General features: G+C 39.3%; 1 protein-coding gene across 1 annotated transcript in view; it reads left to right on the forward strand.

The window, feature by feature from the left end:
* Nucleotides 1-1,510: 1,510 nt before the first annotated feature.
* The window catches only part of LOC132711536 (uncharacterized), a 115,874-nt gene continuing 99,962 nt past the window's right edge, over nt 1,511-17,422 (forward strand). Inside the window, exon 1 of the mRNA XM_087875249.1 lies at nt 1,511-1,626. Within this exon, the coding sequence (XP_087731375.1) occupies nt 1,513-1,626 (114 nt within the window). The 5' untranslated portion in view covers nt 1,511-1,512. The remainder of the gene's footprint in view (nt 1,627-17,422) is intronic.

Consider the following 17,422-nt stretch of genomic DNA (forward strand, 5'->3'; position numbering starts at 1 on the left):
GTTTTACTACCAGTTCTTGTGAACCAGTCCGAACGGGGGGCAACCCACCACTGGAACCAGTCAACAGGTTGTAATAATCAGGGCTGAGTCAGCCGGTGGCAGACTAGAAGCCTGAAACTTCTCTCCCAGAAACCCTTTGGGTCTTCAGAACTGACACCACCAACTGCCCTGAGGCAACTGTTTGGAGCTTCCTGCTGTCATCTTCTAAGGGTGCCACACTTAACATTGTCCCACAACTTCAGGTGCCTTTCTTATGAATGCTTGTCAGCATAATAATCTAGGTCTATTCCGTACAATCCAAGAGTTGGGTCCATGTCCAAATGAATGTTTGTTTGTTTGTTTATTTGTTTGTTTGTTTATTAATTAATTAATTATGGTGCGCTTATGCATGCCCCCTTAGGGACCTCTTAAGAAACAGGATCAGTAGAGTGTTCCAGACATTTACTACTCTTGCAGAAGTCATATTAATGACAATGAATTTTAATTTTAACATGACAATGTTAAAAATACCTACTAATCTTAAGAAACTAAATAGATCCCAGGGTAGTCTCCTTATTCATCTCATCATGTTGTGGTTTTAAAAGCCCCGTTTTCAAGCATGTTTATGCAAATTAGGATATCTAATCTAGAGAAACTTTGCAGGCCAGCATACCATTACAACCTAGGAGGTACATGCAATTTACAGACCCTCTTGGGATATTGCTTATAACTTAAAAAAGAAAAACTAACTGTAGTAAAATCTCAGAATGCCTTTTAGGAAGCAAATATGGCATCTTACCACCTATATTTTCCTTGTATATTTAAAGGTGCCTTCACTTTCAATTTCCCCCAAGTCTGTATGGTAGAAAACATTCCAAATACAGCTCAAAGGCTTTTGCTCTGCATCCATTACTTGGGAGTAGTGGAAGGAATCTTTAATGTGTTTATTTTAGCTTTCTGGGGACATAATAAGCCCTTGTAACTGAATCTTTGTCTTTTTTTTGCCATCAACGAATTGGCCAAATTTTGAATTAATAAGTGGTGGTAAAGTAGTTCTGCTAAAATAAAACATATATATATATATGTTATATATATATATATAGACACACACACACACACATGATGATGATTAAAATACAGGACCTTTATGACCTCCTCAATGGCAGGTTTACATTGAAACTGTTATAAATTATTACAGTGGTGTAGCCAATCTAAACAGCCCAATATAAATATGTCTGCAGACATCCTGACTACTACCTATTCTAAACAGTGTCTGTATGTGAATACACGCAGCTTTCTAAAATCATTCAAGAAAATGTATTTAGTCATAAAATCAATAATACGTTTTTAACGTTTCCCAAAAAGTACTATTATAGTATCCTGAAAACTTTATTACACATTTTTTTGCATCTGATAATGGTTAAGAATTTCACTTTGAATTATGGATTTTTTTTAGACAGTTGTTTTGAGCACAGTTCACAGATTATGGCTGATACCTTTTAAGATTTTGTTTCTACTTCTTATATAGAATGGATGGAAAGAAAGTTGGATTTCTTCTTGAAAGAAAATACAAATGAAGATACAACCCTTCAGAATCTTTGGGATACAACCAAGGCTTCCCAGTTGACTGCCCAGGAGGCACAACAGGTGAGGCGGTGGTTGGCCCTGGCAGGCTCAGAATGGCATTGCCCAGATCCACTTCAGGGCCTTTAAGAGCAGCAGAAATCAGCCGTCACACCGCGTGACCCCCAAGGCAGTTCCCCCAAGGACCCACTGCCCAAGGAGCGCGATCGGGGGGCAACTTCAGCCAGCCTGGCCTGGGCAACTCCAGTTCAGGTGGCCGTGGATGGGATGTCGGGTATGGGTAGCTACGAAAGACCAGGAGCAAAGTCTCTCTCTCTCTCTCTCTCTCTCTCTCTCTCTCTCTCTCTCTCTCTCTCTCTCTCTCTCTCTCTCTCTCTCTCTCTCTCTCTCTCACACACACACACACACACACACACACACACACTGTGTGCTTCCTCAAGCATGCTCTTCTTTTTGTGCTTGCTCCTGGTATTTTTCCATTTGGAAGATGGAGAGGAGGAGGAAAAAGATGAGGGTGACAATCTTAGGTGCGTGAAACAAGGCGTGAAAATCCACAGCAGGAAGCTCGGGGTGAGTGAAAAGTGGGAGCAGCCAAGCGCTTTGTTTCTCCCTCCCCCCCTGTCATCTCCCAGACTGGGTGGCTGAAGTGGAAAGGCGGGCAATCTTCTGGGCTAGAAAACTTTGGGTCTGGCTTGGCAAGAGGGGTCAGGATGGTCAGGTGCTGATCATTGGAACCTTTTTAAAAAAAACTTTTTAAAGCATTTTTTACTAGTTAAAATGTTTTAAAAAGTAAAAAAAAGTTGGCCATGCCCACCCAGTCACATGACCACCACCAAGCCATGCCCACCAAGCCACGGCAACAGAATCGGTGGCAAAATAATTTAGATTTCACCACTGAGTGTTATGTATTGAATGTATATAGTGGTGTTAAAGTGAAACTAACCTTTAAATGACCCTGTTAACTGTGCTAAAGAGAAACTAACCTTTAGATGACCGTAACTGTTAACTGTGCTAAAGTGAAAATGATCTTTAGCTGACCCCAACTGTTTTAGAGAGAAATTTAAAACATTTATATTTGGGCGGCCTTCTTCTAGTTCTATGATTGGTTAAGGTCCTGTCGACCTAGAGTATAAATAACAGGCATTTGTCTGCAGTTTCTCGGTTCCATTTTTGAGTCAATAAATGCTGTTTCAGCTATGCTGGTCTGGTTCTTGCCTACTCAAGCCCACTACACAATAGTGGCGATGAAGGTGGGATGCTGCAGGGGAGAGAGCTGCTGCTAACCAAGAGCCTGAAGTCACTGGGTGATAGGCTGGATAACAAAGTACTGGCATGACTAGTCCTCACCCCTGCCTACCGGTAAGCCACACTGGAAGCACACTGAAATCACTGGGTGTCAGACCAGGTAAAAAGCCCTGGTGGGACCATGCTACCCACCCTGCCTGCCAGTAAAACACACTGGAGGCACAGATGCACCTGAGGGATCGGTCCCCAGGACTCCTAACTCCATCTGCAGTAAGACAGGCATTAACCAGCATCACAGGGACCTTCTCAAAATGGCTAAACTGGGAAGAGTCAGTGAGCTCCACCTGGAACAGTGGAGCTCATACGTCTCCCGAGTAGACAACTATCTCCAGGCTAACCAGATTACAGATGACAGCCTGAAGGCGGCAACCCTGTTATGTATCTGTGGACAAGCCACGTTTGATATCGCTGAAAACATGGTAGCACCGGCAAGCATAGCGACAGTGGCCTACGCAGACCTCAAGAAAAAATTAAAGGAACATTTTGAGCCTAGACTCTCGGTCATTGCCCAGTGCCATGCATTTGAGCAATGAGAACAGAGATCCAGGGAATCTGCAGCAGGGTTTGTGGCAGCCCTTCGCCAAGCTTCATGCCAATGTGAATTTCCTGATCTTGAAGACTGTCTCAGAGACAGACTTGTTTGTGGCCTGCATAATAGTGAGTTACAGCAGCACCTATTCACCATGGAGAAACTCTTTGGTCACCAAAAACACACACCAGCCCCACAGCGACCCACCAAGAGACCACAGAAGGCTCGGAGGAGATCAGTGAGACCGACAAAATTGACCACTTGTGGAGAGAGACACCCAGATAGCCACACTCCACAGAGAAAGTAACTCCCCCACAGAGCTGCTCAAGCTGTGGGGGACAACATGAAAGAGCAGAGTGCAGATTCCATAGAGCTGTATGCCGTGCCTGTGGGAAGCAAGGGCACATTGCCAGAGTTTGCAGAGGTCATCAGGGGGAAATGAAACCTGCAACATAGCAGCACAAGTGGAAAAGGCCCCCAAGACAGAACTGAGTTGAATACTGCTTGGGAAGGCGTAGCATCCAACGCACAGGGGCCCAACACTCCATCAAAGAAAAGATAAAACTCCAATTAAAACTTCAAGGGGTTCCATGCTCCATGGAGATTGATACAGGATCGGCCCTGTCTATTATATCGTCCATGACTTTCGATCACATTTGCAAATGTAACCGATGGCGAGTACCACTCAAATAATTGAATTTAGTGCTAACGGACTTCCAGAATCGCCATGTTCCTGTAAGGGGCGAAGCTATCATTAAGGTACAATTTAGAAAGTTCAAGGGTCCCCTCAGCGTAGTGGTCATAGAGGGGCCACACACCAGCCTCATAGGACTGGACTGGTTCAAGGCCCTGGGCATCAGGGTAATGGGCATTCATCAAACCCAAATAGCTGATCTAGAAGTGGTATGCCAACAATACGCTGACGTATTCAGCGTTGAGCTGGGACAATACAAAGGGGCACCCATTTCACTCAACCTTTTTTTTAATTTATTTTTTTATTTAAAACAAAAACAAAACATAAAACCACCATCATTCAAATACAATCACAGACAGTGTGTCGATCAGTTAAAATTCTTTTGTGCACGATCCCATATCCAAAATTACCAATTATTTAATTTCTCTTATTCAACAGTTTTATATATCCCTTTATATTATTATACTCATTTAAACATTATTTAACATAAGAAAACACTTCATATATTTTATCATTACATTAATTTCATATTTCATCTCCATGCTTTATTGTCTAGCCATTGGTAAAACAAATCCCAAATCAAATAATATTGTCTCTCTTTCTGTTCTCTAATTTCAAATGTCAGTTTACTCATTTCAGCACAGTCCATAATTTTCTTAATAACTTCATCATCAGTAGGTATCTTCTCGCCTTTCCAATTTTTAGCAAAAACAATTCTAGCAGCTGTTAAAACATTCACAATTAAATATCTCAGTTCTTTGTTATACGTTTCTGGTAAAATCCCTAATAAAAATATTTCTGGTTTAAAGTCAATGTGTTTCTTTGTCATTTTTTCCAACCACGTGTGGATTTTAGTCCAATATCTTTTAGCTTCTGCACATGTCCACCACATATGGTAATATGATCGTGGAGTCTGATGACATTTCCAACATTTCTCCGATTTGTTCTTGAACATTCTGGCTATTCTCGTCGGGGGTAAATGCCACATTCTGTAAAACATCTTATACAAATTCTCCTTATATGCTGTAGACATTGTCATTTTATAATTTTTGCCATTTCTCTAGATCACTCCCATGACCAAAATTTTCCCCCCATGCTATCATTGTTTCTTTAACTTGTTCCTCTTCCAATTTTACCTCTAATAAATAACCATACAATTTTTTAATTACATAATCATCAGACCCCATTAAAATCTTATCTAAATTAGTCAAGACATTATAAAAACCTTCTTGTTTATAATCTTCTTCATATCTAGAATGTATTTGCAAATAAGAAAACCAATCCATTTAAAACCTTGTTCTTCCAGTTCTTGCTTTGATTTAAGTTCACCCTTTCCATCCATTAATTCACTGTATCTAACAGTTTGTTCTCTTCTAAATATTACTGAATATGAAAATGCTTTAATCGTTGATACCCAGACTGGAATTTTCAAACAGTGTTGTTTTTTGACCTTCTCCCAATTTAATAACAAAGCCTCACGTATATGGTGTCTTCTAAAATGCCGCTGTATTTTTGTTCCCTTATAAAGCCACCCCATCAACAAATCATGACCTTCTAAATTCAACAATCTAGTATTTCTTAATGTTATCCATTTTTTAATCCACATCAAACTTTTCGCTTGATAATAAAGTTCCCAGTTAGGTAGGCCAAAACCCCCTCTCATTCTAGCATCTTGTAGCAACTTTAATTTTATCCTCGCCTTCTTTCCCTGCCAAATATATTTTAACACCATTTTATTCAATTCTTCAAAAAAGTCTTTCCCCAGTCTAATTGGAATTGTCTGGAACAAATATAAAATTCTAGGCAAAATATTCATCTTAATAGTTGTTATCCTTCCAATCAAAGAAAGCTGTAAGTTTTCCCATTTCGTCAAATCTGTCCCTATCTGTTGTTTAAGTTTATTATAATTATTTTCTTTAAGCGTGCTACATCTTGCTGTCAAGTATTTCCCCAAATATTTAACTTTATTTGTAACCTGCATTTTTGATATATCCGCCAATTTTTCTTTTTGTTTTATCAACACATTTTTGGTCAAAATTTTCATTTTCTCTTTGTTGATTTTCAAACCAGCTACTTTCCCAAACTCTCCAATTTTATCTAACAATGTAGTTATTGATATTAATGGATCTTCAAGAATAAAGACCAGGTCATCAGCAAATGTTTGCAATTTATATTCTTTTTTTTTGAATTTTCATTCCTTTTATGTCTTTTTCTTCTCTTATACTTCTATTTAGCACTTTTAAAGTTAATATAAGCAACGGAGGGGACAATGGACAACCTTGTCTAGTATCTTTTTTTATCTCAATAGAGTCTGTCAATTCTCCATTTATCATTACTTTTGCCATTTGTTTATAATATATAGCTTCTATTGCTTGAATGAATTTTCTGCCAAAGCCCATTTGAAGCAACGTAAAATGCCAATTTACGTTATCAAAAGTTTCTGTGCATCTAAAAATATCAAAGCCATTTACTTTTTCGAATGGACTTCATAGTATTCCAAAGTGTCCAGAATTATTCTCATATTGTCTCTAATTTGTCTTTTTGGCAGAAACCCATTTTGATCTGAATGTATAAAGTTATTTAAATATCTTTTAAGTCTTTCTGCCAATATTGAAGCAAAAATTTTATAATATGAATTTAGCAGGAATATAGGTCTGTAATTTTTTATTTGTTGTGGGTCTGTATCCTCCTTCGGAATCAATGTAATATATGCCTCAGACTATGACTTGGGTATTTCCTTCTTTGTCATAACTTCATTCATAACTTCTGGTAGTGGGAGATTCAAAGATTCCTGCAATGTCCTATAATATTCCGCTGGCAAACCATCTGGCCCTGGTGCCTTTCCATTCTTTTGTTTCTTACTTGCTTCAGTTAATTCCATCATCGTTATGTTTCCCTCTAACATCTCCTCAATATCTTTAGGAATCCTAGGTAAATTTGCATTTTGAAGATATCGTGTCACATTTTCCTCCTCTATCTTTTCTTTCTCATACAGTTGTCTATAGTAATCCTGTATAATTTTTTTCTTCTCTTTATTTCCAAATTTACTGTGTCCTTGGTCATCAATTAATTGTATTATTTTTCTTGATTCTCTCTCTTTTTTCAATTTATATGCTAACCATCTTCCTGGTTTATTGGCATTCTCAAAATAGTTCTGTTTAGTACTTCTATTTTTTTGAGCTAATTCTTCTTTCTCCAGTAAGTCTATTTTATCTTTTATTGTATCCATTTTCACTTTAACATCTTTTTTATATGGACATTTCTGAAGCTCTTTTTCAAATCCCTTATAATCCTCTTCCAATATTTTGTATGTTTGTCTTTTCTTCGCATTTCTCTTCCTTGTATAATCATTATCAAACCTCTAGCATAGGCCTTCATCGTATCCCAAAGATTTTGCATCAAAGTATCTTCTTTCCTATTCTCCTTAAAAAAGAAAGCCAATTCTCTCTCCATTTTCTGTACAAAGTCCTTTTCTTTTAATATAGTATTATTTAAAGTCCATCTAAATCTTCTCGTTTGTCCTTTCCATTTCACTGTCACTGGATTGTGATCTGCCCAGGTATTTGCTTCTATCTCAATTTGTTCTATATTTAAAGTCAATTCCATTGTTGTCCATATCATACCTAATCTAGATCAAGATGAATGTCTCTCAGAATAAAAAGTATATTGTCTATTTTTTCCATTTCTATCTCTCCATGCATCTTTTAAGTTTATTTCCTCAGTCATCTTGAAAAAGGATTTTGGTAATATCTTTCTACTATGTCTTATAGTGTTATGTGTTTTATAGTCCAAATCTCCATCCACTATACCATTAAAATCTCCCATCATACAGATATTATCATATTCCAATTCCGTTATTTTCATGTGCAATTTTCTATAAAAGCCACTTTGATTATTATTTGGAGCATATATTGCTACTAAAAGAATTTTCATATTGTTATCCATTATCTCCACCATCAGAATTTTCCCTTCTTCATCTGCATATATTTGCTCAGCTGGTATTGCATTTCTAATGTATAAAACCACTCCTCTTTTTTTACATTGTGACAATGATGTGAAGATTTTCCCTAATTTAGGATATACCAATATCTGTTCATGTTGCTTTTTAATATGTACTTCTTATAGGCAAATTATATCAAGTTTTAGTTTTTCTAATTTGTGAAATATCTTTCTTCTTTTTACAACTGAATTAAGTCCATTTATATTTATTGAAATCAATTTTCTCTCTTCCATATTCATATTTTATATGCGGGCTTTGCTGCTCTAGTTGATCTTAATTCATGCTGTTCTTTGTGTTCCACAATCCCTCCTACTGTGCCTTCTGCTTTTTCAATCATTGCCAGTTCCTCTTCTTGAAATTCTACTGGGACTACTTTCGTTTGGAATTCCATTTCTGTTTCCTTCTCTTTAAAAAATTCTGCATGAAATGCTCTCGCTTTGTCTATTGTATCTATTCTGTATCTTTGAAGTTGCCACGTTAACACTAATCCCTCTGGTACCAGCCATCTACAGTTCACACCTTTTGAAGTAATATTTTGGTCAAAAATTGATATTCTCTCCGCATCTCTCTCACTTTTCTTCGTATTTGCTTCAAAACCACAATTTCTTTCTCCTTATACTTCAATGTTTTTTCTCTGGCAATCTGCAGTATTTCACTCAACCTTGATCCAGCAGTAACTCCAATCCGATTAAAACCGCGCAGGGTTCCCTTTGCATTGAAGCCTAAAATTGATGTGGAACTAGACAAGCTGGTACAGCAGGGAGTGCTCCAGCCTGTGGACTGTAGCCATTGGGAGACTCCCATAGTGACCCCAGTTAAACCTAATGGGGATGTTCGCATCTGTGCAGACTACAAGTGCACCATAAATAAGGCACTACAGCAGCATGCTTACCCTGTACCAGTGGTAAGCCACATCCTCGCCTAGCTCCAGGGAGGCCGAATCTTTGCTAAGTTAGACCTAGCCCAGGCCTACCAGCAGCTGCCAGTGGACAATGCTATCGCAGAGGCCCAGACAATAGTCACACACAGAGATGCATTCTGAGTGCGCTGCTTGCAGTTTGGGGTAAGCGTAGCACCAGGGTTGTTCCAAAGTATTATGGAACGAACACTGAAGAACATTCCTGGTGTCTTCCCATACTTTGATGACATCCTGATCGTGGGGGAATTAGCGGCAGTCCTGGCAGAACATCTCAGCACAGTATTCCAACATTTCTGTGAGGCAGGCCTAAAACTCAAGAAGGAAAAGTGCCAGCTCATCATGGAATCCACAGAATTCCTGAGTTTCTGCATTGACACTGCCAGAATCCATCCATCTGAAGCAAAGCTAAAAGGCAATTCAGCAAGCCCCCACACCAAAATCCAAGGGGGAGCTTCAAGCATTCCTGGGCTTGCTCAATTTTTACCACTCTTTCTTACCACATAAGGCTGCCCTGGCAGAACCGCTACACCACCTACTGGACAAAAAAGCACAATGGATCTGGTAAATCACTCAAGACAAAGCATTCAAGGTGGTAAAATCATTGCTATTCTCAGATTCCGGACTAGCTCATTTCAACGAAACCCTACCAGTAACACTAACCTGTGACCTGGCATTGGGGCAGTACTAAGCCACAGGATGCCAGATGGTAGAGAGGCCTGCATTGAATACTATTCTAGAACATTATCATTGGCTGAAAGGAACTATCCCAGATAGACAAGGAAGCCCTTACCATAGTGGCTGGCATTAAAAAGTTCCATGATTTCTTATATGGACGAACCTTCACCATCTTTACAGACCACAAACCTCTGCTTGGTTTCTTCACAGCCGACAAACAGATACCGCAGGTCCTGTCACTGTGAATTCTACAATGGTCCATTTTCATGGGGAACAGTTAAAGCTAAACTGTGAACCAATGAAATATAGGTTAGGAGTGGAGGGAAGCATCCCTGGAAATAATATAAAACTAGGAGGAGTGAAGGAGAAAATGTTGGAAAGCAGTTAAAACTAAACTGTGATCCAGCCAACAAATAAGGTTAGGAGTGGAGGAAAGCATCCCTGGAAACCAGCTAATTAAGCTGCAATCCAGCTAAAAATAAACCTAGGAGGAGTGAAGGAGATATTTTTGAAGAACAGTTACTGATTTTGAAATGTTCTTAAGAGAGGAATAAAATACTTTATGTTGATTATTAGATGTGAGTTAAAAGAAACATTGACTTGATTTGGGTCTTTGAAGTAAGGAAAATATATGAAATACTGATTGTTAAAATGATAAATGAATATTATAAAGAGCTGTTTAGATTTGAAGTTTAAGATTTAGGGTGATTACATAATAAAATATTAAATGTTAGAATAAGATGTTAGATTGAATGATAAAAATTGGGTTTAGATTTGTTCTTTTTTTTCATTTTTTCCCTTTAAGATGTTAACTGATGAAATTTGGAATTTATATTTTATACTGGATCAAACCCTTGCTCTAAAATGATGCTGTTTTATGTTTTATGTTTAAAAATAAATTTAAAAAAATTCAAAAAAAAAAAGAAGTTCCATGATTTCTTATATAGTTAGTTAGTTTGTTAGTTTATTAAACTTCTATACTGCCCTTCTCCCAAAGGACTCAGGATGGTGTACAGCCATGTTAAAACACACATAAACTCACAAAATTTAAAACAATTTAAAACGAATATATAAAATTTGGCCCACAAAGTTAAAACTTGACAAACAACCCAATTTAAAATTCATATTCTAAGCCAGCCCGGCCTGTTGGAATAAAAGGGTCTTCAGGGCACGGCGAAAGGTACAAAGGTCGGGGGTCATACGAACCTCCAGGAGCAGGTCATTCCAGAGGGCAGGTGCCCCCACAGACACTCCCCCTGGGTGTCGCCAGTCGGCATTGTTTGGCCAACAGCACCCTGAGGAGTCCCTCTCTGTGGGAGCGTATTGGCCAGTGGGAGGCTACCAGTGACAGAAGGCGATCTCATACATACCCAGGTCCTAAGCCATGGAGTGCTTTAAAGGTGGTAACCAGCACCTTGAATCGCACCTGGAAGACCACCGGGAGCCAGTGCAGCTGGTGCAGGAGACGTGTTACATGGGTGCACCGTGTCGCACCCATAATTACCCGCACGGCCGCATTCTGGACCAGTTGGACCTCTGGGTGCTCTTCAAGGGGAGCCCCATGTAGAGAGCATTACAGTAGTCCAGACAGGATGGGACAAGGGCGTGAGTGACCGTGCGTAAGGCATCCCGGTCCAGAAAGGGATGCAACTGGTAAATCAGGCGAACCTGATAAAAAGCTCCCCTGGCCACAGCCATCATATGGTCTTCTAAAGACAGCCGTGCATCCAGGAGAACACCCAAGTTGCGAGCCCTCTCTGAGGAGGTCAGAATCTCACCCCCAATAGTCAGCGATGGAGCTAGCTGGCTATATCGGGATGCCAGAAACCACAGCCACTTAGTCTTGGAAGGGTTGAGTCTGAGCTTGTTTCTCCCCATCCAGATTCGCACGGACTCCAGCCACCAGGACATCACATCAAGGGCATCATTGGGGTGGTCCGGGGTGGAGATGTACAGCTGGGTATCACCAGCGTACTGATGGCACTTCACCCCAAAACCACAGATGATTTCACCCAGCGGCTTCACATAAATGTTGAACAGAAGGGGTGAGAGGACTGACCCTTGTGGCACCCCACAAACAAGGTGCCTCGAGGTCAACTCTGATCCCCTGCCAACACAAACTGCGTACAGTCAGAGAGGAAGGAGGAGAACCACCGCAACACGATGCCCCCCACTCCCAACCCCTCCAATCGATGCAGCATGATACCATGGTCGATGGTATCAGAAGCCGCTGAGAGGTCTAATAGGACCAGGACAGAGGAACAACCCCTGCGATCATCAACCAATGTGACCAATGCCATTTCTGTGCTGTACCCCGGCCTGAAGCCCGATTGGTATGGATCTAGATAGACAGCTTCATCCAGGTATTGGGGAAGTTGTTGCGCCATCACACTCTCAATAACCTTTGCCACAAAGTGAAGGTTGGAGACTGGATGATAGTTCGCTAATACAGCTGGGTCCAAGGAAGGCTTCTTGAAGAGGGGCCTCACCACCGCCTCTTTTAGGGAGGGAGGGAAGAACCCCTCACTCAACGAAGCGTTAATAATCCCCTGGAGCCAGCCTTGTGTGACCGCCGGGAGGCCAGCACCAACCAGGAGGGACACGGGTCCAATAAACATGTGGCAGCGCTAAGCCTACCCAGAATCCTATCCACGTCCTCAGGAGTCACAAGATCAAACCCCTCCCAGATAACATTCTCAAGACCCACCTTCGTCACCTCATCTGAATCTACCCAATCGGAGTCCAAGCCTTCCCGAATCTGAGTGACTTTATCATGCAGGAATTGCACAAAATCCTCAGCCCTACCCTGCAAGGGGTCTTCCCTCGCTCCCAATTGAAGAAGGGAGCAGGTCACCCTAAACAGGGCTGCTGGGCGGTTCTCTGCAGATGCAATAAGAGCGGAAAAATAATTTGATTTTGCTGCTCTTATCGCCACTAAGTAGGTCTTAATGTGAGACCTCACTAGTGTTCGGTCAGATTCGGAGTGGCTGGACCTCCAATCGCTCTCCAGGCGTCTTTTCTGGTGCTTCATCTCCCTCAGCTCCTCGGAAAACCAGGGAGCCAATTGAGATCGGCACCGAGTCAGAGGCCGCAAAGGCACGACGCGGTCCAAAGCTCCAGCGGCCGCCCTATCCCAGGCAGCCACCAGTTCTTTAGTCGAGTTGTGAGCCATGGATGAACCTTCACCATCTTTACAGACCACAAACCTCTGCTCGGTTTCTTCACAGCCGATAAACAGATACTGCAGGTCCTGTCACTGCGAATTCTACAATGGTCCATTTTCATGGCTGCATACTCATACCGGCTAGTCCACAAGCTGGGCAAGGAAATGGGCCATGCCGACACTCTTAGCCGATTGCCTCTACCGCAGACTGAGCTGGATCCAATCCCAGCTTGTCACATTCTGGTGATCCAGGACCAGCCTGAAGCACCCCTACATGCAGGGGTGCATGTTGCAGCTGAAACAACCACAGACAAAACACTTAGCTGTGTTCTCAACTGGGTGTTAAGGGCCAGACTCTGAGTTCCAGCACTACACTTCACAGAAAAATGAACTGTCAGCCCACAAGACTGTTAACAATGATGCTGATGATGTTATCCATTCAGTCATATCTGACTCTTGGTGATTCTCTAGGCCAGGTCTCTTTACATCTTCCTATCTTACACTTATTCTTTGTGTTTTTCTATGCTTTGGCTAGTATCAGCTTTGATGGTGTCCAGGCACCATGGTTTTTGATGACCTGGTTTTCTTTTACCACTAACTCTTCCAAACCTAATTGTTTTCTCCAATTCCCCAGCATGACATAGCCAAAGTAAGTGAGATGCAGTTTCATGATTTTGCCTTCTAATGACATGTCTGGTTTTATGTACTCCAGTACTTGCTTGTTAGTCACCTCTGCTGTCCAAGGAATACACAGGAACCCTGTTCAGCATCACAGTTTAAATGAGTAATTTTTTTTACTGTCTTGCTTTTTTAAGATACAACTTTCACAACCATAGATAACTACAGAGAACACAACAGAGCAGACAAACCTACATTTGGTTGCCAGGCTTAATGTCCTTGTTTTTCCATATTTAGCTCATGTTCATCATTGCTGTGCAACCAAATGCAATCTGATGTTTTATTTGTGTGCTGCATTCATTGCTTTAAGTTATCTGTGATCCTAGGAAAATGAATTTTTCCACACATTCTATTTCTTCACCATCAATTTACTTTGATGTTTCCATTCTTTGCAGTGGTCATGAATTTGGTCTTTTTGATTTTCATAAAAAGAGACCAAAATTCTCATTTTCTTCTTTGACTTTTTTTTGGGGGGGGTTATACAAATATTTAATTTGCTGCTTAGTTTCTAGATAATTTACTCAGAATAATGTTTTTGTATCATTATTGTATCTTAATATTTTAAAGTTATTTTAAGTGATATTAATCAAAAGGCAAGATTGACATTTTATTTTAAAAAATGTACACGCATCCTTTACACATACAAGAAGTACCGGTAGGAAGTAAATTTTGGAAGCAAAACATTAAAGTACATTTAGAATAGCCATGATAGAAAGCTGATAGATTTGTCTGAAACCTAAATTCAACTAATAAATAAAGAAATAATCGTAGTCTAGCATATAGTGTCAGAATTGTCAGATAGCATATTTGAACCCATTTTTATTCTACTCTTGTATTATCCTTTGAGCCCTGGATTAGAAATGCTGTTAATATCTTATTCTAGTACTTGGAAATGTTAAAGTCTAGTGGGGATGGAACAGATTGACATTGAAACCAAGCAAGATGGAGGTGCCACTTATCCATCACTCTTGTTCAGAGCAGCAAGTGGAATCTGTGGCCAGGACAGCCTTTGTCAAGCTTTGGCTGATGCACAAGTCATGACCTAACACCAAATGCAACATGATGTAGTAATTCATGGCTTTATCACCCGGTTAGGATAATAGTGACACACTCTATGTGGAGATGCCTTTAAACACCACGCAGAAGCTACCATTGATCCAGAATGCAAGAAGCCATGTGTTAACTGACATTAGTTGTTGAAATGTGTCTTGTACCTTGTACTGGCTTCCAGTCAGCTAATCTTGCTCCACAAAACTATCTAGGTGCAATGTACAAAATCATCCCAAGAAAATCAATTCATACTCCTTCACATCCAGGAATTAAAAGGGGGAATGAAACTAGAAGCACTGCTGACCTTTGGGAACATTCTTGACTATAATACTGTAGTTCCCTGATCACATTTAGGAAAATGACAGTTCCCTGATCACATTTGGATAAACTCAGCTTTTTGTGCTGATTTTGTATAATTCAAAATTGGCTCTTTATTGAAAAAGTTTTCAAGTACAAATTTCCCCCCCTTTTTTTTCCCCTCTCCCTCCCCCTCCCTAACCCCCCCTCCCCACCCATCCCCCCCTGTGACTTCTTCATGACAAAAAAAAAACCTAATTCATAACAGAATACTTACTCCCTCCTCTAAATATTGACCTTTACTTACTAAAAATATTATTAATATTATAACATCCCCCTTTATCCATACATTTCAGAAAAGAGAAAAGAAAGGAAAAAAAAAAGACATTATACTATAACATTATAGAATAACTTCTAATTTAGCATAATAGTATTATAACTCCCAATTTGGCAATAATCTGCCCTTTTTCACCTCTCCCAAGCTTGTATCTATATATTATTACAACAATTCAAGACCTCCTTCCACTTCAAAACTATACGATAAATCCTACTTTAACATTTAATCTTCTATATATATTACTATAACATTTCAAAGCGGCCTTCCCCATAAAATCTAGTTTAACATTTATTCCACTCTATCCATTTCCTCCACTCCCCTAAATATATCACTTGAAAATCCCTTTTCTTAGACTAATCAATCTACTAACTAGCTTATTCACCCACTATCATGCAAAATTACCATACACAACAATTCTTAATATCTTTGATTCACTGCCCACACTACTTAAAAATATATGTCTATATATTCCATTATATCTAAATAAAAAAAAGAAAAGACAATGACTTTAAATTTATAGTCCATATAATATCTTCTTTGAGGTCTTTCCACTAGATTGGTAAAACCAACATCCATAATAGGGTAACATAACTTGCTGGTGCAACAGTTTATTCAGAATCTTCAATCATATCTGCCCCCATCAGTAGTAAATATCTTCTTATATGTATAAAGGTAAAAACAACCACCCGAGTGACATTGTAATTATATTCCAAATAGTAATAATTGTGGATTTCGTCAGGATTATTGATTCCCATCATCGTAGTGGGTAACAACCCGATCTTCTGCATGCCCCAGCATAATTCTCTTGCCTTGTGATTCAAGATAATTATAATATGTTTATCAACACAAAAAGAAATTCCAAAGTGGATAATTCAAATCCATCAGTTTAAGGCTCTTTTCACGTCCCCAGATTACGGCCATGCAGAGATCTGCCACAATCCTCAGAATGATATTAACCAATACGTCGCCTCTTCTATGTTTACACATAATCATTCATATTTTAAAGTCACTGGCTTCACTGTTGCTTGATTTAGAAATTTCTATTTTTATGCGACCTATTTCTTTTTTTCTTTTCTTTTTGTGGGTTTGGTTTCCATCCTGGTTTCCTTTCTACAAATTGTGTATCATCTGGTCGGTTTACATTCTGCTTTGTAGATTGGTCTTGTTGGTCTTGTTTTTGTGTCTCATATTTCTTTTTTATCCCTTGTGTATCCCCTAATTGATTTCCATGCTTGTCCTTGCCTTGATAAGTCATCACATTAAGGTTAGATGCCACTTCTCTCAAATTTGTAGATAGACCAGCTGGGGTGTCCGATAAATCCAAAGGCAATTCATCTGGTACAGTCTCTATAATTTGATATTTTACCTTTATTTCCAACTCCTTCTGCTTATCCTGTATTATACCTGAAGATGTTAAGTTCGTTTTCAACCTATTTTGATAAAATTCTTCCGCTCTTTCAACAGTATTTAGCTGGTATCTTTTTCCTTGATATCTGAATATAATACCAACTGGGGCGTCCCACCTAAATGGGATATTTCTCTTTTTTAACTCATTCACCAGAAAACCAAATTTCTTCCTTTCCATTAATATCTTAGGTGGGAGTTCCTTGTAAATCCAAATCTTTCTTCCATACAATTGCAAATTAGAATTGAAGGAATTTTGCACGATATTATTCCTAATTTCTTTATCTGTAAAATAAATCACCACATCTCTAGGCAATTGCCTTTGCTTGGCAATCCAGGAGTTTATTCGATAAACTCTGTCAATCCTACAAAACACTTCCTCAGGTTGAACCTTTAGAATCCCAGCTAGAATTTCAGAAGATATTTTCCTTAAATCATCTCTGTTATTTTCCTGCAAACCTCTTAATCTTATCGCATATTCTGTGAAATTATATTGTACCATTAGAATCTCTTTTTCAATCTTTTGTTGCAAATTTTCTACATTACCAAACTTTTGATCAGCATCCATTTTAGGTTTTTCTTCTGAGCTATTATCCTGAGTGTTTATCAAATCATTTTCAATTTTTTGAGTTCTATTGTCCAATTTATCTTGAATTTCTTCCATTTTAGACTCTAGTAAGTTAGTATTTGTGTCCAACTGTATCATAAATTCTGAAAAACCATTAGCCACTTTTGAGAATTTTTTCTCCAAAAAATCAAACTTAGATTTCACCAATTCTTTAATTTCCTGCTTAAATTTTTCAAGTTG

The sequence above is a fragment of the Pantherophis guttatus genome, chromosome 8 (assembly GCF_059756535.1).
Source record: "Pantherophis guttatus breed Tessera chromosome 8, ASM5975653v1, whole genome shotgun sequence".
Taxonomy (NCBI): Eukaryota; Metazoa; Chordata; class Lepidosauria; order Squamata; family Colubridae; genus Pantherophis; species Pantherophis guttatus.